The sequence below is a fragment of the Muscardinus avellanarius genome (genome assembly GCF_963383645.1).
Source record: "Muscardinus avellanarius genome assembly, chromosome: 10".
Classification (NCBI taxonomy): Eukaryota; Metazoa; Chordata; class Mammalia; order Rodentia; family Gliridae; genus Muscardinus; species Muscardinus avellanarius.
Window position 1 is genome coordinate 28,798,249 of NC_137796.1, and position 23,113 is coordinate 28,821,361.

The 23,113-nt window shown below is 51.1% G+C and overlaps 1 protein-coding gene across 1 annotated transcript; it reads right to left on the bottom strand.

Moving 5' to 3' along the window:
- Positions 1-900: 900 nt before the first annotated feature.
- On the bottom strand, positions 901-22,642 carry CETP (cholesteryl ester transfer protein; the record flags this gene model as incomplete). Its single annotated transcript, XM_080703521.1, has 16 exons — positions 901-975; positions 1,153-1,238; positions 2,398-2,470; positions 2,928-2,961; positions 3,351-3,418; positions 8,929-9,096; positions 11,391-11,441; positions 12,322-12,501; positions 13,605-13,696; positions 16,159-16,219; positions 16,407-16,476; positions 17,698-17,785; positions 18,015-18,085; positions 18,166-18,300; positions 21,679-21,793; positions 22,525-22,642. 16 exons carry the CDS (start codon positions 22,640-22,642, stop codon positions 901-903), a joined length of 1,485 nt encoding a protein of 494 aa, XP_080559647.1.
- Between the last annotated feature and the right edge of the window lie 471 nt (positions 22,643-23,113).

Sequence of the window (23,113 nt, forward strand, 5' to 3'; positions counted from 1 at the left end):
CCCCAGAGCTCCAGGCCTAGTAGATTGAGGACAATGAGTGGCCACTGTGTGAACTGGGAAAGGGGTCATTAGAGAGTGAGCTGGTGGCCTCCATCTCACCCTGGAAGGGTGGGCTTGGACCTCTGGCTGTTGCCAGAGAAAGAGCTGGTCAGGACTGTTCAGCAAAGGGGGTGGCACTGTTGTGACAGGGACAGAAGGGTGGTGGCTTACAGGAGTTGAGTTTGGAAGATATACAGGGAACCAGTCATGAAGAACTTTGAATCCCAAAGTGGGAGGTATGAACTTTTTTTTGTTTATTTGGTACTGGGGATTGAACCCAGGGGCATTCTACCTCTGAGCTACATCCCCATCCCTTGTATGTATGTATGTATGTATGTATGTATGTATGTATGTATGTATGTCTTTATTTTTTTATTTTTGAGACAGCATCTTGCTAGGTTTCTGAGAGTCTTGCTAAGTTCCTGAAGCTGATCTTGAACCTGGGACCCTGCAATCTCAGACTCCCAAGTACTGGGATTATAAGGCATGTGTCACCAATGTCCAGCTGGAGGTTTGAATTTCTTCCTCCAGGCCCTGGGGAGCACGCAGGGTTTAGGAGCATCTGCAGTGGAAGGACTCAAAGATAGTGGACAGTCGGGGCTGGGCTTGCTAGATTTGTCTAGCAAAGAAGCAGGATGGGTATGACATGTCTCTTCTCTGCCCTTCCCCCTGAGCCTCCAATGCATAGAAGAAACACCCTTCCAGCTGCAGAATAGAGCATTTTAATGCCTTTAGGATAGGAAAGATTTGGTAGACAGACTCCATCTCCCTCCCCCCACTCCAAACCCCACCACAATGGACAGAGATGCCAAGGTCCTGGCTGTGAGCCTGGCTGTTCTGGTTGGAGCTCTGTGGAACCTTTTAGGTCAAGCTTTGGAGAAAGTCTACCAGCAGGTGCTCCGGGAAGCCAAAGTCCATCTGCAGCAGCAGGAAGCCCTGGAGGGAAGAGCAGGAGGAGAGAAGGGAGGGCTGGGCTGGCTCCCAGGCCACCAGGGTGAGCTGGAGAGACCCCTCTGCCTGTCTTCCCAATAGCCTCCAGGTCCCCAAGAAACATGTCTGGGGCTCTCTCCCCAGGAAATGGGAGCTGGGAATTGGGGGAGACCTGTTACTCACATCCCGAGTGATGATCTCAGGGTTGATGATATCGAAGAGGTCCAAGCCTTTGCTGTTCATGAGCTCCGTAAATGTAGCCTCGAGCCCTATGGCAGGGGAGGGAGCGTGTCAGCCCTTCTCACCCCTCCTCAGTGGGGAGCAGGGCCAGCCTGGGCAGCAGGTTACACTGGGACCAGCAGTCTACAATAAGCTGAGTCTGCCCTGCTTGGGAAGTCCCCCGGGGAGCAGCTGCCACTCTCGGGGCACACCCTGGCTCACTCCTCGCCCCAGGGAGCTTCTCAAAGTGTTTGCAACCACACAGAGCAGTCCGCTAGCAGCCCAGTTTAATCCACTTCTGGAGTTTCAGTTCCATGCTACAGATGGGAAAGTTGAGGCTGGGAGAGACCAAGACACTCACTCAGTCTTGATAATTCCTGCATTTACTCCTTCCATCTCTGCCAATGCCTTGTAGACATATTCAAAATGAGCCAGCCAGCTCAATGTGCCCTGTGCGGGAGGGAGCCCAGGGCTCTCCACGGGGCCCTGTCCAAAATGCCCTGGCACACCTTGGGCTGTCTGGATTCCACATTAGATTCACTACAAATGCAGAAATAGCTACAATGTCAGGATCAGGAAGGAATTTGGGATCATCAAGTCTGATCCTCTCATTGTATTTTTTAAATTTTATTTCATTTCATTTGAGGTACTGGGGGTTGGATTCGGGGACATTCTACCTCTGAGCTGTATCCTCAGCCCTTTTTTATTTTCAAACAGGGTCTCACTAAGTTGCTGAAGCTGGCCTCGAACCTGTGATCCTCCTGTCTCAGCCTCCCAAGTACTGGAATTAGAGGTATGCACCACCATGTCCAGCTACCAACTCTCTCATTTTATACAAATGGAAACTGGGGTTGGGCTCTAGTGAGGTCTCCCTTCCAGCCGCCAGTGCTCTTTCTGCCACATCCGGTTGTCATTAGGAGAACTTTGTCTTTAAATTGGGCAGAGCCACCCTGGGGTGGCGGAGGGGACTTCCCAAGGCAAACTGAATTCTGGCATCCATGCATCAGGCCAAGTCAGTGCGTGCACTGACACCAGCAGGGAGAGGTGCCTTGCGGGAAGAGGCCCGGGAGCCCTAAGTATCAATGGCTGGAGGATCAGAGGCACTTGGAGCCCTGCCTGGGCTGCACTTGGGCCTCTGCACTGAGCAGACTGAGAGGTGTGGGGCGGGGACAAGGTAAAACAAGAGCCCCCACCCTGGCCCGCACTCACGAGACAAGACCTCAGGGATGCCCACGGTGGTGACCATTGACCGCAGGAAGCTCTGGATGGACTCGGAGTTGCCCTGCCAATTAGAGGCCCACAGTGAGTGTTCCCCGAGAGCACAGGAGTGACCCAGAGGGCAGATGGCCACTCAGCCTACGTGAGCATCCAACCACTGGGCCCTGAAAAATACATTCCTAGCTGCCCTCTCCCCCATCCCCCCAAATCGGGCCTCTCCCCAGCTGTCTCTCCTGCCCCCTGGGGAGGGCTAGTTGATATCTCACTTTACAGAGGGGAACTGAGACACAGGGAAAAGCCACAGGGCCAGCACTCCCTGTCCCCCAGTCCACGGCACCACAATCCCACTCTGCCACACAAGGGCTCTCTTGAAGGACCCAGCGGGGAGGAGGGCCACAAGAGACATGGGAGGGATCGTCTGGCCACATTGCCTTTGGCCCCGCTGTCCTGGAGGGCCTTATCTATCTACCTTCTTTAAAGCATGAAGTCCCAGAGGGCTTATTTCTCCCAAGGCCACTTACCCCAGCCACGTTGGAAGTTGGCCTTGGTTCAGTCCTGAAGTGAAAAAGAGATGAGAATTTAGCCTCTATTGGTCTCCTTCTTATAACATCCCCCCGAATTGAAGCTGTAGGAATCTAAGTGCTTCTGTCTAATATGTAAGGCCCTCTGTTCCAGAACCCTTTGGAGTGCTCTTTGGGATTAGCCATTCCAGTCACCAGGACTTTGCTGAAGCCAATCCTTTGCCCTGCGAGGCCTCTCTCCATCCCTGTGCTGCCTCTTCCTCCTGATACAGGCTTAGGGAGGCACGCTTTTCCTGCCGTCAGCACCCACATCCTCAAAGGAAGGAGCCACATTTCCCCATCAGGACCCGGCGTTGTGTGTGACCCCAGAGGGCCCAGGGACAGGTTTGCTGAGTGGACCCCACCTCACTCTACAGTACTTACTGGAACTCCAGGAGGCTTAAGAACAGCTTTTTCTTGGAATAGGAGGCCTGGACAGTAGTGATGATATCCTGGGAAGAAAAAACAGGGGTCCAGGGGCTTCTTGGAGGCAGAGAGCCACCCGCCCTGCCCAGGGCTCTAGGTTGCACTGGGAGCGGTGGATCCTGGGAATCTTGAGATCTAGCTGAGCTATTGGTCTTCTGAAATCTGTGAGAAGCCTGGGGGTGTAGCTCAGTGAGGGGATGCTGCCTACATGCGCCTAGGCCCTGGATTCCATTCTAGCACCACACTATATATATATATATATATATATATATATATATATATATATATATATATATATAATTAGAATTGGAGGTTAAACCCAGTGGCATTCTACCTCTGAGCTACACCCCCCCAGCCACATTTATTTATTTATTTATTTATTTATTTATTTATTTATTTATTTTTGTGGTACTGGGGGTGGAACCCAGAGGCTTTCTACCTCCGGGCTATACTCCCAGACCCTTTTTAAATATTTTATTTGGAAACAGGGTCTCACTAAGTTGCTGAAAGCCTCACTAAGTAACTGAGGCTGACTTCGAACCCGTGTGATCCTCCTGTTTCAGCCTCCCAAGCGCGGGGATTACAAGCGTGCGCTACCACGCCCGGCGAGCCACTTTTATTTTTTATTGTGAAACAGGGTCTCTCTAAGGTGCAGGGCTGGCCTCAAACCTATGATCCTCTTGTCTCAGCCTCCCAAGTATTAGGATTAGAGATGTGTGCCACCATTTCTGCCCACAAAATATAAAATTTTAAAAAACGAAGGAAGCTCCCCAGAAACTTCGGCTTTGGGCATGGGACCTGAAAAGTGGAGGAATGAGAGGCACTCTTCTCCTGGTTTCTGGCTTTACCCACATTCCCAATCTCTTTTTCCTGGTTGGTCAGAAACAATGATGGACCAGGACTTCCCTGCAGAGCTCACTACCTTCATCTCCAAATGCAGCCTCCTCCCAGCAAGGTGAGCCTTGGATTTATCTACATTTTCACACTCTAGAGATCGAATACTCCTGACTGCTGCACCTGCAAGTGTGGTCCCTTGACCCGCAATGTCAGCACCAGGAGGGAGGTATGTGTGAGAAAAGCATTCTCAGGCTCTGTCCCAGACCTACAAACCAGAAACTCTGAAGGGGACCCGGACTCCGTACTTGGACAGCTTCCCTGGGTAATGCTGACACATGCCAAAGCGTGAGACCCATGGCACCAGCTAATTCTCAAATAACCTTTCAGCTGGCCATGGTGGCACACACTTGTAATCCTAACATTTGGGAGGCTGAGACAGGAGGATCGCAGGTTTGAGAACAGCCTTAAGTAACTTAGTGAGGCCCTCTGCAACTTAGTGAGAACCTGTTTCAAAATAAATAATAAAAACCGGGCGTGGTGGCACACGCTTGTAATCCCAGCATTCGGGAGGCTGAGACTGGAGGATCGCGGTTCGCGGACAGCCTCAGCTACTTAGTGAGGCCCTCCGCAACTCAGTGAGACCCTGTTTCAAAATAAAGAATAAAAAATTGGGCAGGGGGTGTAGCTTGGAGGTCAAGTGCCTCTGAGTTCCATCCCCAGACCCGCAAAATAATAATAATATATAGGGATGGGGATGCAGCTTGGAGATAGAATGCCCCTGGGTTCCATACCCAATATCACTAAATAAATGAATGAATGAATGAATAAATAAATAAATAAATAACCTTTTGATTTTGAATCTAAGTTGCCTGAGCATCTTATCTAACCACACACATTTTTTTTTTTTTTTTTTTTTTGCGGATCTGGGGATGGAACCCAGGGGCATTTGACCTCCAAGCTACACCCCCTGCTCTATTTTTTATTTCTTATTTTGAAACAAGGTCTCACTAAGTAGCTGAGGCCGTCTGTGAACCGCGATCCTCCAGTCTCGGCCTCCTGAATGCTGGGATTACAAGTGTGTGCCACCACACCCGGCTAACCACACATTTTCATTTCATGGATTACTGGGCAAAATTTGAGGTTATATAGTCTTTTGTTTGGCTAGGTAGTTATTATCTATTTCTGCTCATTAGATTATAAGTTTCATAAGGTCAAGAACCAGATGACAATAATAATAATAAAAATTGTTAAAAATAAATTAATGAGCCTGGCATGATGGTGCAGGTTTGTAATCCCAGTGTTTGGGAGACAGACAGGAGGATCGCAGGCTTGAAGCCAAGTTAGCAAATTTGTGAGACTTTGTTTCAAAATAAAAATAAATAAATAAGAAGTAGTGCTTAGGGTATAGCTCAGAGGTAGAATGTCCCGGGGTTCAATCCCCAGTACCACAAAACACATACATACTTATATACGTACATAAATACACAAATAAATAAGCTGGGTGTGGTGCCAAATATCTGCAATTTCAGTATTTGGGAGCCTGAGATAGGATGATCATAGGCTCAAGGTCAGCTACCACAACAGACTCTCAGCAACCTAGCAAGACTCTATTTCAAAATAAAAAGGTGGGGCGTAGCTCAGAGGTGGAATGCCCCTGAGTCCAATCTCTAGTATCTCCCTCAAAATAAATAAACAAATGAGTGAATGTGCTGGGTGTGCAGAAACTCCTGACTGGAGAAACTCATGTGCTCTGTGACCTTGAACAAATGTCCTACTGGTTCTGGGCCTCTGTGGATCCCTCTGTGGACAGAGTGAAAGGGCTGCTCCCACCAGGGCTCAGTTTCACGTCTCCACACTGCAGCCACCCCACATCAGCACGCCCACCTCCCCCGGCAGTCATTCCTTCTGGCCGTTTAGCTCACAATGTGCCTCAACACACCTTTCTTTTTTCTTTTTTTTTGGTAGTATTGGGGTTCCTGGAAGCCCTTCTACCTCTGGGCTACACTCCCAGACCTATTTTTTATATTTTTATTTGGAAACAGGCTGGCTTCAAAACTGCGCGATTCTCCTGTCTCTGCCACCCAAGTGCGGGGATTACAAGTGTACACCACCACGCCCGGCGTCAACGCACCTTTCTTTTCTTTCTTTCCTTGTTTTCTTTCTTTCCTTGCTTTCTTTCCTTCCTTCTTTCTTTCTTCTTTCTTTCTTTCTTTCTTTCTTTCTTTCTTTCTTTCTTTCTTTCTTTCTTTCTTTCTTTCTTTCTTTCTTTTTGGTGGTACTAGGGTTCCTGGAAACCCTTCTACCTCTGGGCTACAGTCCCAGACCTATTTTATACTTTTTTTTTTTTTTTTTGGAAACGGTCTGTTAGGCCAGCGAGGCTGGCTTCGAACCTGCGTGATCCTCCTGTCTCCGCTGCCCAAGCATGGGGATTACAAGCGTGTGCCACCACGCCTGGCCAACACACCTTTCTGATGCACAACTCCTTCCTCCTCAAACAGCCACCCTGGGATCCCCCTCCCCAGACCCTCTTTAAGTCTCCCCTGAACCAGGACACCTGCCTATGGCTCTCTCCTGCAGACTAGCTAACCCACCCTTCTCGAAACACTCCCTTCAGCTCCACTGGACAAAAGGCCTGACCACCAGTATGCACAGTCAGATTTGAAATAAAAAAGGGAAGTCTTCCTGGCCAGAGACAAGAGAAGATTACTGGAAATGTGGGGCAGGGCAGCGGGACAGGAGGGGGGCTTGACAGGGAACCTCCAGGTGGGCTCCAGAACCTCCTTCTTGGACCATCTTCATGTCCTTTCCTGTAAAATCTAGTTTCAGCAAGAACCCTGCCAAGTCAGTTTAGCAAGAATCCCTCCCCTCATATCTGATCACCTGCATGTTTGATCTCATCCTCCAGGTCCCTGATCGCTCTTGGCCAACCCTCAGCAAGAATCCTGCTAGGTTAGGTCCTATCTCTAGGATCCGCCCCCTCCCCGGCTCTGCTCCTGGGCTGTCAATTCCCAAGGCTGTGTTCAGAGCCCAGGGCCAGGCCCCGGCTTCTGTCTGCTGACCACGCCCTTACCACCAAGGCGCTCCATGAAGCCAGCCTTACTGAGCTTTGACAAGTTTTACGGAAAACTTTCTCCTTTAACAAGTACTCTGAAAACTTTTCAGATTCTTCAACAAAAACGAGCAAAGTAAATAATGATGGGACAAAATTTTAAGAGTTTTAAAAATGACTAAGTACCATGTCCTGGTTTGGATTGTGGAAAAAACTAAGCATCAGGTAAAGTCTGGAGTTTGGTTCTTAGGAGTGTGCCCATGTTAGTCTCTTAGTTAAAAGGCAGAAAAGGTTCTAGAGATGGTGACCTGTGAGATCAGATGAGGAGCAGATGGGACCCTCTGCATTATCTGTGCAATTTGTGTGTGTGTGGGGGGTCCGGGAATGGAACCCAGGGGCATTTGATCTCTGAGCTACACCCACTGCCCTATTTTTTTTAATTATTCATTATTTTGTTTCGTTTTGTTTTTTTGGTGGTACTGGGGTTCCTGGAAGTCCTTCTACCTCCTGGCTACGCTCCCAGACCTATTTTTACATTTTTATTTGGAAACAGGGTCTCCTAAGCCAGCGCGCATGGCTGGCTTCGAACCTGCACGACCCTCCTGTCTCTGCCTCTCAAGCGCGGGGATTACAAGCGTGCGCCACCACCCCCAGCTTATTCATTATTTTGAAACAAGGTCTCACTGAGTTGCAGAGGGCCTCACTAAGTAGCTGAGGCTGTTTGCAAACCACAATCCTCCGGTCTCAGCCTCCCGAATGTTGGGATTAAAGCGTGCGCCACCACGCCCGGCTGTACTTTATTTTTTAATGTATTAAGAAATAGTGAAACTATAGAAAACAATGTTAGGGATCATAATGAGCTTCAGTTCCTTATTTACAGTGACAAAATCAAACAACCTGAAATTGCAAGTTTTGTTTTTAAGTTCATCAGCAAAACCTGGTCATGGGGACGGAAGGCTTTATATAGTCCATTTATCTTGCTTTGTGTGAATACTCACAGTGGAGAAATGCCCATGTGTTTGATTATGGAGTGCTACCCTATCTGGAGCATTCTTCAATGTACTCAATGTGTATACATACCATACACTGCTTTTCTAAAATCCACAACATTCTGGATTTGGAAATATCTATGGCCCTAATGAATACAGACAGTTGTGGACTTATCTATGAAACAGACATTGGTGTCCTGTTACTCAATTATTAATTAAGTTATTAATTTATTTATTTTGCAGTACTGGGGATTGAACTCAGGGGCAAGCTACACCCCCAGCCCTATTTTTTATTCTTTATTTTGAAACAGGGTCTAGGTTATAGAGGGCCTCACTAAGTGGCTGGGACTGGCCAAAAATCTGCAATCATCCTGTCTCAGCCTCCCAAATACTGGGATTACAAGTGTGCACCACCATGCCCAGCTCTGTTACTCAATTTAAGACAAAAAATATTGCCCAAACTGTTGACACCCTGTGTATACCCTTCAGCTTTCATTGTACAATTTTGACAATTGTATAATTTTGATAATTGTACAATGAAAGAAGCCATTATAAGAAATAGGCAATCACAGCAGAGGTGGTGAGGATTTGGAGGTGTCAGACACCCTGGGGCCTTACCCTGGGTAGTCCTGTTCCCCACCCTCTCCTGCCACCCCCTCACCTCTTCAAAAGTGTGAACCACGGAAGGCTGTTCGTCTGGATGGAGGAGAAGGAATTTCACCATCACGGAAGAACTGACCACGACACCCTTGTTTTGACAGGAGATCTTGGGCCTCTTCAGGCAGTGGACGGTCACCTGGGCCTGGTTGTCAGGGAAGCTGCTGAACAGCTGTGAGAGGCAGGGTCACAAGGTCAGGACAGGAGTTCATTAGAATGGCTGTAACCACTGCCCTCAAAGTTGGGGGGCGTAGGCGGGCCTGGGGTTCCCAGGGCTGAGAGAACAGGAAGCAGCCAGGTGGTGGGTGGGCCCCAGGCTGTACCACTTCACCAGTTTGCCAGGGATTTGGCAAATTAGGATTCTGGCCCTCTCTGGCTTCAGTTTTCTTGTCTCTGTGTTGGTGAATCTATTCCTTGCTCAGTACACTTCTTGAGTGAGGGAAGGGTGGCCTTGCTCTGCCTTCTCAGCCTCACTTTCTTCATCTGTACAATGGAGAAAACAATAGTCCTTGCCTCCTAGGTTGCTATGTGGATTAACTGGGATCATCCACATAAAGAACCATGCATATTAACCTTACAAAGGATGCTGCTGTTTCTTCCAAAGATATTCATGGTTCCCTGATAGACTTCAGCCCTGGACTAGGAGGTGGGATGCAGCTGAGAGCCAAACAGAGAAGGACTCTACCTGCAAAGTTCAACAGCTACCAGATAATACTAGAACTCAGTGGAAAATTGCAACTGAGGGCTATTTTAAAGGGGAGCTAGGCCAGGTTGTGGTATGAAAGATGTGGTATTCCACAGAAGATTGAGAGAGAAGGTCCAACATGTGTCTAATGGAAACTTGAGAAGGTAAGAATATAGAAAATAGAGGACAGGCAGTAACTGAAAATAGGGAGACTAAGATATTTCCAGAGCTGAATAATTATTCTGAATCCAAAACAACTAGATTGATAGGTATACAGGGTCCTGAGTTCATGCCAGAGAATTTTGCTTGTATCCTAAGACTTTGATTCTTTGAGGAATTTTAAGATGGCCAGTAAGTGATCCATTTTACTTCTTGAAAATATTGTTCTGCCTATAGAGGGTGTTAGGATGCAGGGAGACCCACCAGGAAGCTGCAGATAGGTCCCTCCAATAAATAATGGTAGTTAGGCCTGGGGTGGAGTGGTGATCAAGAAAAACGGACAGATTGTAGAAACACTGAGGACCTAAGATGAACAGGCTCACGAAGGCTGAGGTAGCAGAGCAGGTCAAGAGTGTGTCTACGGTCATGAGTGGCATGCCTGGATGGAGAGAGGCATTTGCAGGCTGGGAGGGCTGGGAAGGGTTGACCAGAAGTTTGGAAGGGAAGAAGGACCAATCTGCTAGAATGAGGAAGGAGTGCTGTGGGTGAGTGGAGAGAGCTGGGAACAGGAGGCTGAAGGAGAAGTTCTGCCCAGCTCTTGGGAAAGAAGTTTAGTCATAGTTACTAGGTAGTTACTGGGTGTTATAGTAGATATAGAATGTCCCCTAAAGAGTTATTTATTGATATTTAGGGTTGATAGAGTTAAGGCATGAAAGCTGTAATCTCATCAGTAGATTTATCCAGGTGGGAACCTCGGGTGGTGGGGCATAGCTGGGCATGGCTCCCTGGGGGTGTGGTCTTAGGGATTGTGCTTCTGTCTTTGATTTCCCTTGTTTGCTTGCTCTCTCTGCTTCCTGAAGCCCTGAGCTTCAAACTCAGCCTCACTCACATGGTCTGAACCCCAAGATCTCCAAAAAATTGTGAGAAAAAAAATCTTCCTTTAAGTTGTGTGGTCAGGTTCTTTGAATTATATCAGTCAGAATGTTGTCCAAGACACTGAGTTTGTGGAGAGGGATGGGCAGGAAGATGAGAGGGGCGGCTGCAGATGTGAGGATGCCAGGAAGGACTGAAGAAGTCATCACAGTGGTGGGGAGTGAGCTGAGCAGAGATCAGGGAAACTTTGCCCAGAAAAGGTGACCACAGATTCATAGTGGAGCCCTGCATTGAAGAGCTGGACTATGGGCATCATTGCTACTCAGCAAAGTAGGAAGAGACTGTGACCCCAAAGACCTGCCTGGGGTTGGCTTTGGCATCAGAAGTAATCAGTAGCCACATGTATCACCAGGGTCCCCTAGAATTGGGGTTGATCCTAGGGCACCTTCCCTCTCCCCTCATGAGGCGCTATGGCCTGGGACATGCAGTGGTCTTTGGAGCCATGATGGCTGACTCAAACCCAGCCCTGCCATCTACTTCGTTTCCCTGCGTATAAGCCGGGGATGGTAACTGCATCTTGCTCTGAGGGTTATTGTGAGCATAGAATGAAGCAAATACACAGAAGGATGTGTGGTGCTGGACACCTGGACTGCTATTGTTTCTGCCTCCACAGTTGGCTATGTGGGGGCTCCTGAAGCAAGAGCAGGATTGGGGTGCATGAGACAAACCCTAAAGAGTAGGGCAGTTACCTCCAGAAAGCTTTCCTGGTTAGTGTTGAAACCGTGCGTCTCCAGCACCGTCTAAAAGAGACAGAGAAGGGGCAGGGTAGGTGAGAAGGTCAGTCCCCAGAAGGTCACTTCAGGGATGGGTGGAGTGTCAGGGGCTGGACTTCTCCCCAAACCCAACTCCCAACCCCCCAGGTGAGATCTGAGGTGATATGGGCAGGGTGGAGGCCTGGCTTCTGCTCCCTGCATGGTCACAGCCAGGCTGTGAGACCTTGGGGAAGTCTTCTTCCCTCCAGAGGCCTCAGTTTCCCCAATGATTTAGTGACAGGCACGGACTGGAAACCACTGAAGCATTTTTTTTTTTTTTGCGTGTTTAAGAATGGACCCCAAGGGCACTTGACCTCCGAGCTACACCCACTGCCCTATTTTTTATTTTTTATTTTGAAACAGGGTCTCACTAAGTTACAGAGGGCCTCACTAAGTAGCTGAGGCTGTCCGTGAACCGCGATCCTCCGGTCTCAGCCTCCTGAATGCTGGGATTACAAGCGTGCGCCACCACGCCTGGCCCATGATGCATTTCTGACATCTCATAAGGTGAAGACTAGGGGCTTTGGAGCCACTTCTTTCAAGCTGTGTGATCTTAGTCACGTTGCCCACCCTCACGGAGAATTTTGGTTTTGTTTTTGCAAAATGGAAGTAGCAATAGTACTACAAGATGAGCACAGAAAAGTAAATCCAGCAGCTCACACTGTGTAATGACTACACGCTCTCTCTAGGTCTACACCCAGCACATCATCGAACCCACTAAACGCTGGGCTTTAGTATTTTGGCCACAGCTGAGATGGTTCCTGGCTTCCTCGTGTGCTGCTCAGAATTTCCTCCGCCCTCCCTGCATGTGTGTACATGTGTGCACATACCATGTGCACATCCCAGCAGCCTGGTCGCGCTCCCTCACCTTGAACTCGTCCCCCGTCAGGCTGAGCACGAGGCGATTGTCCTGGAAGGCGGCCTGGGCGAGGGAGTCGAGGACTTTGTCCGAGAACCAAAAGTAGAGCATGCGGGAGTCCCCCAGCAGTCCAGGCGAGAAGGCGGGCAGGGGGTGGTCCTCCGAGATGTTCTTGTAGACGCAGTGACCCTGGAGGAAGTGGGACGCTGCTGCCCTCCCCGTGTCCCTGCTGGGCTCAGAGGCCAGCTGCAGGAACACTGGGAGGAGGCTTGGGGAACAGATGTGGAAACTGAGGAAGAACTGCACTGGGTTTCCTCCCAGCTCGGCCTTTATTCATTCAATAGGTACCTCCTGAGTGTCTGCCATGTCCCCATCCTGGGGTGAGGGCCCAAGCTCACAGGTTGACAATCCAGTAAAGACGCTGTCAGAGCAGAGGTGACTCGGGCCTCTGCGCCCACCTGTCCTCCTGAGAGCCCTGCACCTTCAGGGATCAGCGACGGGGCACCAGCCTAGGCAGTGGAGCACCAGGAAGCCAAGCCGCTGCCAGGCCTGCTGTCCCCCAGTGTTAGCCAGGGGCTTCATGGGCATCCGTGAGCATATATATAGGGATATATATATATATATATATATATATATATATATATATATATATTCCAGCTCAGCGATTGCTGGCTTTTCCCTAAAAATCCATTTTCAACTTTGCCCTCAGGTTCTATAAAATCTAATTTTTAGCTGGAATAAAAATTATTTTATTCTCATGGCTGCCTGGAATAAATTTCTCCATATCCCTTGTAACAAGTGTGACCCTGTGACAGAGGTCAGGCCTCAGGGAGGTGAGGACAGTGGGTGTGATGGTCGGGCCAGAGGCACAATGGAGGGGTCATACACACCAGCATGGAGCCCCCAAACCTACCCTGAACTGCCCATGTGAGGGCATTCCACGAGGGAAATAAATGTCTATTGAATTTAAGCCACTATTACATTGGGTCTCTTTGTTATAGCAGCAGAACCTATGTCTGAAGTGATAGGGGGTCTGGAGCTCTCTACAGATTCCCCCAGGGAGACCTTGATTTTCCCAAATGACTGCTGTGGAGGATGATAGAAGCCAAATACACCATAGAGAAAGGCGCTGGTGCTTCCCTGAACCCCTTGGAATGGGTTCCCCGGGCCTACACAGAGGGCTCAGACATGACCTGGAGCTGTAGCCCTGCATACAGAGGTATGGCAAGGGGTGCCTGGCTTCCATGGGGTAGAAGCTGGGGGCCCCTGCCCTCACCCTCCCACCCACCCACCTTGTGATGGGACTCCAGGTAGGTGGCCGTGATGACTGGTGATCTGGTCAGGGAAATATCCACTCCAATGTCTCCATCCGAGACGATGCTGGCTGTGGGGAGGGCCAGAGCAGGGTGGAGCCTCAGGACGGGGGAACTGCTCCGCTGCACCTGTTCCCTGCACCGTAGGGGCCCAGCCTCCAGTCCCAACGCTCCCATCTGTAAAATGGGTCCCAGGGCATAGTGGGCAGTACACTTTTGTGTGTTCCCTCAATTCCTGTCTGTCTGTGTGGCTCCACCATGCAGGAGTCCTTCTGGGAGACTGTTTCAGAGTTAGAGACCCAGGCTGGGACCCAGTGTGGCCCCAACTGCTGGGTGTCGAGAGCAGCGACTTGACCTCGCTGATCCCTGTCCTCACCTCTCGACAGCGTCTTCCTCAGGGCCACGGACTCATTGGGATCATTTGTGAGCAATTCTAATGATATTTCTCCCTAGAGAGCTCTCCCGGACTGTCCTGAGGTCTACGGTCCAGGACAGGAGTCAGAAAACTGTAAAGGACAGATCGGGCCCCTGGGGTCCCCACAGGGGACCAGTTAGTTCTGCGGCTGCAGCGCAAAAGCTGCCACAGACAGAGCGCACATGTGGGCGTGGCTGTGTGCCAATAAAACTTTATTTACAAAAGCGGACATAGTATAGTTCTCTGACATGGAGCAGACATGGTGAGGGATGGAGAACAGCGTGGGAATGTAGGGCTGGGCTCCCACCTGCTCCCACAAGCCTGCATCCAGAGCTGTGTCTTTTGGGAGACTGCCTAGCCTACCCACCCTTCCTTCCTTCCTTCCTTCCTTCCTTCCTTCCTTCCTTCCTTCCTTCCTTCCTTCCTGTACTAGGAATTGAGTGGTGGGGGGCCTCTACCTCTGAGCTACTCCCCCAGCCCTATTTTACTTTGAAATAATCTCTCCTAAGTTACTGTGCATTTGCCTCAAACCTGCGATCCTCCTGTCTCAGCCTCCCCGGTCCTGGGATTACAGGTGCGCATCACCATGGCCAGCTCCACCCAGCCCTTTCTGAGCTCTTGGCTGCTCAGATGGGGCCAAAGGCCTACCCCGCCCTCCCCTTAGCCCCACCCAGACCTGCTGATCCAGGGCCTGCCATTCAGGGAGCAGAGCTGGGCTGGTCCCCTCCAGCCAGGACCTAGCTAGTGACCTAGCACTGCCTGGGGCCTCCCCTCCCAACGCCCCACAGCAGCATAGGGGGTCTCCTGACATGGGGCTACACCACTCCTATTGCCCCTGTTCACTGAGCACCGACTGTATACCAAGTGACCTTACAGTGTAGTACAGTGGCCAGGGCAGCGGCTTGAGAACTCGTGTGAGAGCCCAGGGCCACATTCATCTTCTCTTCTTCTAGCCAGGAGTCCTCCCAGCTCCATATATATATATATTTTCTGGTCAGTCAAATGGGGGTTAGTGGCGCCCTTCTCCTGGGCCATTGGGGAGATTCTTCAGCTAACATAAGACTAGTGTTCAGCCAATGGCTCTGTCTGCTAGTGCCCGTGGCAGGCAGCGCTGCCCGCTGCTCACGACGTCTGCGCCTCTTGACTTGGGTTCCTCCCAATGACCCAGGGATGGCCCCACTGGGCCGATGACAAGAGTTCTGAGTCTTTGCTTCTACACTGCACAGCCTTATGGGAGCTCTCCCTCTACCCGGCCCTGATGGGAAGGGATGGAAGAGACTCCAGGAGGGGCCGGGGAATCCTCTATCTCCATCCTGCCTTCTTCCTTATTGTTGCCAATGTTTACTGCTGCCTGAAATGTACATAATTCTAGGCTTGGCCCCTCCTCCTCCTCCTTCTCCTCCTCCTCCTCCTCCTCCTCCTCCTCCTTCTCCTCCTCCTCCTCCTCATCCTCCTCCTCTTCCTCTTAGTACTGGGGATGGAACCCAGGGGCATTCTACCTCTGAACTACGTCCCCAGCCCTATTTTATTTTATTTCAAAACAGGGTCTCACTAAGTTGCTGAGGGCCTTGCTAAGTTGCTGAAGCTGGGCTCCAATCCACGATCCTCCTGTCTCAGCTTCCCACATACTGAAAGTGTGTGCCACTGCCACCACCTTTGGCAACCCCTAGCCCTTCTTATTTTTCATTTTGAAACAAGATCCCTCTAAGTTGTTAAATTGCGGAGGCTGACCTCAAACCTGTGATCCTCTTGTCTCAGCCTTGCAAGTACTGGAATTACAGGTGTGCACCACTGTGCCCAGTTTCTTACATACATTTTTGCCCACCCAATTCTCACAGTCACCCTGTAGGATAGGTGCTATTTTCACCCCCATTTTACTGATGAGGAAACTGAGGTCCAGAGGGGTTAAGTGACTTGTCCAAGGTCATACAGCCCATGAGGCTGCAACTCTTAGTGAAAGCAACTTACTGTAACCTGACCGTAACTAATCACCACCTGCCAGACAGAAGCCATGAGAACAGACAGGGGACATGACGGTCCCAAGCTCACACAGTGACCAGTGACGGTGGGAGCTTCAGCTCCCAGCACTGTCGTCTGAGGCGCGCAGACAGAACTCACCTGCCCTTGTCTGGACAAAGTCAGCCATGATGTTGGAGAGGGTGTTGATCTCTTTGCAGACCTGGAGTGGACAAGGCAGGCAGCTCACTGGACAGGGTCCCTCCCTCCAGCTGCACAGGGGCGGCAGTGCTGGGACGGGCACAGGGGGCTGACTACATTGGGAAGGGGCGAGGGAGCTTTCTCAGGAAAGGGCAGAAGGGGAGATGAGTCCGGCTACTGGGCATGGCTGGACTGCAGGCCTCGCTCACCTGCCCTTTCAGGACCAGCTTCAGGGTAAAGGAGATGAAGTTTGTGAACAGCTGCTTGATCCACCCGGGCCTGAAGGGAGAAGCACTCCAGTGAGCCCCCCACCAGTCCTGTGCATCCCCTGAGTACCACTCAGGGCTCTGCTGGCCTCGGAATCCTCATATGATCCAGGAGGTAGGAATCATCACCCCATTTCACAGCTGGGAACACCGTGTCTCAGACACAAGTGTTAACCAGCTCAGAAGTCCTTGGAAGGCCCCGTTCCTCCCGTGCTTGTGCCTGCCACGCACACAGACATGCCTAGCGTCCAGATTCACACATGGGTCATCTGCTCCAGGGGCAGAGAGAGGCCTTCTCCCCACCCAGCCTCCTACCGTCCGAGCTTGCTGTTGGCGTGTGACCGGGGCCTCCCTGAGCCTCAGTATCTAAGGAATGAGGCTATTCCCAGCTCCTTGGCAGAGGGAACCTGGGGCTCAGATCCTGGTGTCAGGGGGGGTGGGGGTCAAATCTTCCTCTCTCCCCCCACACACACACCACTGGAGAGCGTGTCTGCAATAAGTTCCCTAGCTTGGTGGAGGTTTGACTATAATTTAGTGTGATGCCTGAGATACAGGACACATTGAACGGATATGGAGTTTCTTTTCCTTCCTAACCTCTCTATACCTCAGTCTACCCATATGTGAAAACCAGAGAAAATAACAGAGAATGCACTTCCTAGTAGCTAGAATGAAATCAAGAAACAAAAGAGCCTTAGTCAAATGAGGAGAGAAACCAGTCGAATAGTGAGGGGGCTTAGGGGAGGGGGAAAATGAGGTTCGAGAAAGGGTAAAATAATGTTAGTCTATACAAGAAAGTATCACTACCGACCTCTCTATCCTGTAATGGGAGGGAGGAGGGAGGAGCGGGGTGGATGCTGAGAGAAACACACCAAGTGCTGCGTGCAGGTATTAATGTATCACTTTGAATCTCACTATGATATATAATTACAATGTACCAATAAAAGCATAAAAATCATTTTTAAAAACTACCTCCTAGCATGGGATTGTGTGAGAATTCATTCAGTTAATTTATGCAAACAGCTTAAGATATTGCTTAGCTGACAGCATGTTCTCCATAACTGTTATCTTTTTCCAGCCTTGGAGGGTGTATTGGCAGGGAGGAGCTGGAAACAACCCCATGGAAGGCCCTGATCCCCCAGGTCTGGCAGCCCATAGGTGTGCCCCGAGCAAGGTGGCCCTGGAGGGGCTGTGGACACACTGACCATGAATGGGGCTGCAGAGGTGGCGGACTTACTCACGGTCCCCCTGGAGATGCAGAAGCAGCTTATGGAAAGACAGGGAGCAGTCCAGGGCATTGGTTGCCACTTTGCCAGAGTTGCAGGCTGCAGAGAGATGCCAATACCATATCGGGCAATCTGGTCACCAACAGCACCCACGGACTGCCCAGGCAGCCAGGAGCTTGGCCGGCTCTGGCCTTCGCGTCCTGCAGATGCTCCAGGCCCAGCCTCCTTTGGTGGCCTCAGACCCCTCTCCCCACACCTGCACCGCCTTCCCTCTCTGCCCAGAAGCAGCCCTGGAGCGCGGCCTCCCCAGAGGGAGCTGCACACGTACTCAGCTGTGTGTTGATCTGGAGGTCAATGGCCGAGTCGATCTCGAAGTCCACAGACTGTTCAACACCCAACCTGAACCAAAAACCCAGGAATCTTATTTCACCCTGCAGCCCATAGAGGGCAAGGCGCACGCTTGCTGACGGGACACTCACCCCCAGGCGCTCTTGTAGCCGTAGTTCAAGGTCCCCTTGAAGATCCCAGACACGTTTTGAATGGAGACATCGATGGACTTACCTCCGACCAACTCCACCTGGCTGCTGGCAATGGACAGGTGGCTGATCTGGATGCTGGGGGACACAGAGAAGCCAACGAGGGCACCGTGGGTCAGGGAAAGGCCAGAGGGTGAGGCCCTGTCTTGCCTTACTGGAGCTGAGTCCTTGCCGATGTGGGTCACCCAGGGAGCCCCAAGGAGCAAGCTGCCAACTTGTCTGGTATTAGGACATAACTCTCTGACGATAACTTCCTGCCTAATTTAGCTCTTCCAGGCAGTTGCCCTTGGAGGTTTTCCTGTCCTATTGCAAATGCTGTGCTACGCTAAGGGTCTCTCCCTCCTGCTTGGACCCTGAGAAGCCAGCTCCCCCTCACCTCCCGTTTTTGTGACAGTAGAGAATACATCCATTACTCCCTTCTAGTTAGATTCTGAGAAGCCAGTAACACCCTTTGGTTTCAGGCTGTGCTAAGAAAAATTCACAAGTTTGCAGCTCTTCGTGTGGCTTGCAAACCCGCCCCCTATAAGTAAATACTTTTGCCCTGTCTATTGGAGTTGACACCACGCTTGGTATCAGCTCGTCTGCTTGCAGATGTTGGAGTAAAACCTTGCCCCCCTGCATCAAGCCATGTTTGGTCTGGTTTCTCTCAGCCTTCAACTTAACATCTAGGGGACCAGTGAGGGTGTGGTAGACAGAATAATGAACCCTCCAGACATCTACATCCCTGTCCACAGAAGCTGTAGGTGCATCTGATGTGGCAAGGGAGAGTTTGCAGATGTGATTGTTAAAGACCTGAGGTAGGCAGAGAGGTGATTCAAGGTCACCTGGGTGGACACAGGCTCAGCACAGTGAGGCAGTCAGTGACCCCCATAGAAGCAGCACCCTTGAGATTAAGGCAGTAAAAGCTCAGGGGCGGGGGATGAGACGGTCAGGGACACCAACGAAGGGCAGATGCACTCCTGAGCCTGAACCCATAGCTTCTTGGCTGTTCAGAGCATCTGTGCCTTCCCAACCCCCTCACTCACCAACTCTCAAACAGTCTCATTGGCTAAAAACAAAAGAACAAGTGTATCTTTAAGGCCAGGACCCCCTCACCATGACTCTGTAAGGACAAACTACGAGCAGGATGAAACCCAACCAGCAAGTTCCCAGGACCCTTAGCTCATCACTTGCCATGATTTGCATTTTCTTCCACCTATGTGTTCTCTTAACAGCTATAGCAGCTCACTGTTATCACAAAGCAGAGATGTCTATTCAGCACACAGGGCCCCATGCGAGGGATGAAAGATTTGGTGCTAGAACGAGCAGCTCATTGCCTCTTCCTCAGGGTTAAAGTGCTTGCCAGGGAGGAGGAACGCACACCCTTGATGTGTATGCAAGGCCACAATCAGCATTCCCAAACTCTGGCCCCGCTCTGCCACCCTTTCCCATGAATAAAACTGGCTCTTGCCTTGGTCCCAAGCACCAGCCCGATACTCTCTTGGTCAGCGTTGTGTCCCCCTTGTGCTGGAGCAAGAAGACCCAGGGAGTCTTGTTTCCTGGCAATAGTGAGCTATTGAATTCTTCCCGTGGGGAGCACCAGAACCCACCTGTCCAGCATCAATGGTGTAGCCCTGACCACACACGTCATTTCAGTCCAAGGAGACCCTTGTTGGATTTTAACCTCTGTGTGTGTGTGTGTGTGTGTGTGTGTGTGTGTGTGTGTTGCTGAGGTGTGAAACCAGGGGTGTTCTACCTCCCAGCTACACCCCCAGCCCCTTTTATTTTTTGTTTTGAAAAGGGGTCTCTCTCGCTGGGCATGGTGGCGCATGCTTATAATCCCAGCTTTCGGGAGGCAGAGACTGGAGGATCGTGGTTCGTGGACAGCCTCAGCTACTTAGTGAGGACAGCCTCAGCTACTTAGTGAGGCTCTTCGCAACTCAGTGAGACCCTGTTTCAAAAAATTAAAAATAAAGAAAATGGGCTGGGGGTGTAGCTCAGAGGTAGAATGCCCCTGGGTTCCATCCCCAGTACCACACACACATAAAGGGTCTCTTGTTGCGGAGAGTCTCACTATTGCTGAAGCTGGTCTCCGATCTGTGACCCTCCCGTCTCGGCCTTCTGGGTTCTGGGATTACAGGAGTGCGCCACCTCTGACCTCTTCTGATATAGATCCAGGATGGCGTTACCCTCTTTTCACAGATGAGGACACTGACACCCATGGTCACACGAAGTTCTGGGACCACCTTCATGCTCTTCCTGCTCCCCACCCCAGCTGCAGGAGACTTTCTTGCAAAAAGCAAGTGGGGCTGGGGGTGTAGCTAAGTGGTAGAGTGTTGCTTATTGCTTAACATGCTGGAGACCCTGAGTTCAATCCCCAGTAAGAGAGAGAGAGAGAGAGAGAGAGAGAGAGAGCGAGAGAGCGAGAGAGCGAGAGAGCGAGAGAGCGAGAGAGAGAGAGAGAGAGAGAGAGAGAGAGAGAGAGAGAGAGAGGATTCATTTCAGCATCTCTATCGCCCCCTTGTGTCTCTAAAATGTATAGAGCCGGTACCCATGCTGTAAAGCAGGTCCACCTCTGTTGAGCCTGTTTTGGGAGGTTGGGGAGAAGGAGGCTGGTTTTAAGATAAAGGTCCCTGAACAGTATCTGTCCCACCCTTGGGGTCTCAGATACACATAAAGACAGGGACCCAGGCTGGACATAATGGTGCATGCCGGTAATCCCCATACTTGGGAAGCTGAGACAGGAGGATTGCAGGTTTGAGAACAGCCTCAGCAAAGCTGCAAGACTGTCAGCAACCTAGAGACCCTATTTCAAAGAAAGAAATAAAAGGGGATGGGGTGTATCACAGAGGTAGAATTCCCCTGGGGCCGATTCTCAGTACAAAGGCGCAGGCAGGCGAGACCCAGGCTCCAGGGCAGCCTGAAATGCCAAGAAGGCGGCTGCACTATGGAAACCCAGCTTTATGCTGAGCTCTGCCTGCCTTGCTGTGTGACCTCCCAGCTGCCTGCCCTCTCTGAGCTCCTGTTTCCTTGCTTGTTAAATTGGGCTACTAGAGGGATGTGCTACAATAAGGTGATGTTCAGAAAGGCACCCAGCCTGTAGCCCTCCATCTATAATATTCTATTGCAATGTTCATAGCCTGGATGTTACCATCTTCCCAAGCAAAGTCAGGAAACCCATTCTGCCAACAGACCTCTGTGCCCTCCCTCCAGTAAAATAGCCCAAGGAAGATCCCCATCTTCCCAGGGAGGCAGGAAGGCCTGAGTAAGAAAGGGTCCTTGCAAGGCCTTACAGGCCTGATGGAGGCGTCAGTACACTCTGATGAGCCCCCAAGGGCTCAGGTTGGAAAAGTATGGTGGGTGGTTGTGGGCAGGTCAGATGGCCCCAAGCATGTCCTGGGGCCTTCCTCCCAGGCTGGGCAGGTCCGGGTTCCTCCTCCCCACCCTGCCCCGGCCATCCTCACCCGGACCACTCACTTGTGCAGACCATACTTGACTTGGCCCAGGAGCATCATGGCCTTCTCGCCCTTGATGTCCGGGTACTTGGCCCGCTGGAAGGCTGTCTGGATCACCTTGGCGGTCTCCCGGTTCACTGGAGGGGAGGGCATGGTTCAAGGCTGCGGGCCCCACCCCAGCCTGGCCAGGGCTCAATTGGCCTCTGAGCTGAGGGGAGGACTGGGGCTCACTCTGGGTGTGAGTGAGCAGGGGACACAGGGAGCCCTGGCCCAGCCAGAGGTCCTGCTGGCACCGTAGCTTCGGATCCTAACAGACAGGACCCACCCCTGAACCTAGTCAAAATGGGAGCCCCGGTCCTAGCTACACGCAGCCCAGGCTGGGATTCCATCCCCCTCCATGCAGTGGAGTCTAAAATCCCGGGTCTCACTGCGGAGACTCCACGTTAGATTTCATATTATCATTTAGCCTCTCAATGACCTTATTCTATTGCACAGCAGACTAAAGGCAGTGGAGCTGGCCAAGGTCACCGGCAAACAGTGACAGAGGCTCCCGACACAGAATAACCTCCAACACCAAGTACACTCACCTGACCTTTATCCCCTAATGTGACCCCCCAGCGAGGCTCTCCTCTGAACTCCAGATGGCCTGCAGGTCCCAGGTAAACACAAACACCACACTTGGCTGACTGGGCCCAGTGAAGACCTCCCCAAATAGCTTGACTTTAAAGGTGAGGTTGGAGGGAGGGTGCCGGCTCCATCCATCCTATCGCCATCCTATCCATCCTATCTGGGCTAAGGTGTGGTGTCCTTGGAAGGAGCCCTGGCAGGGTAACAGGTGCCCACACAGTGAGGTGGGTGCAGTACTTACACACCAGGAGGGCAGGCTTGGTGATGCGGCACACGATGCCTGCCTCGTACGAGGTGCCTGTGGAGCAGGCCTGGGCGCTGGCCAGCAGGCCCAGGGCCAGGAGAACAGCGGTGAGCATGGCTCCGGACAGCAGCGGGTGAGTGGCCCTGGCTAGTGGCCGCAGCTCCTATATGGTGTCCGCCCAGCCCCCACGGGACATGAAGCACTTCCCGGCAGCGGGGTCTTTCTGGTGCTCGAGGGACTCGCCTCCTTCCTGCCCAGCCCCCTGGCCTCCTCCCCCTGGGCTCGGAGCTGGACGGTCCACCCGAGCAGCCCTCCCTCTGCCCGTCTCCTCTCACCCTGTGCACCACAGATGGCATCCTTCATATCATCTGGATAATATTATTACATCATCTGGATTATCTTTACTAGGCTTCCTGGAAATCATTACTTATTTATTTAATTTTTTTTTTACCAAATAAGTGTGTCTAAGGACAAACTCTCTCTCATTTGCCGTAAATAGAAAGAGACCATACAATGGCCATAAAATAAAAACATTAAGTTCCTGCTAGATACTTTTTGTTCTGCAATGACCTCAGTTGGAAGAGTG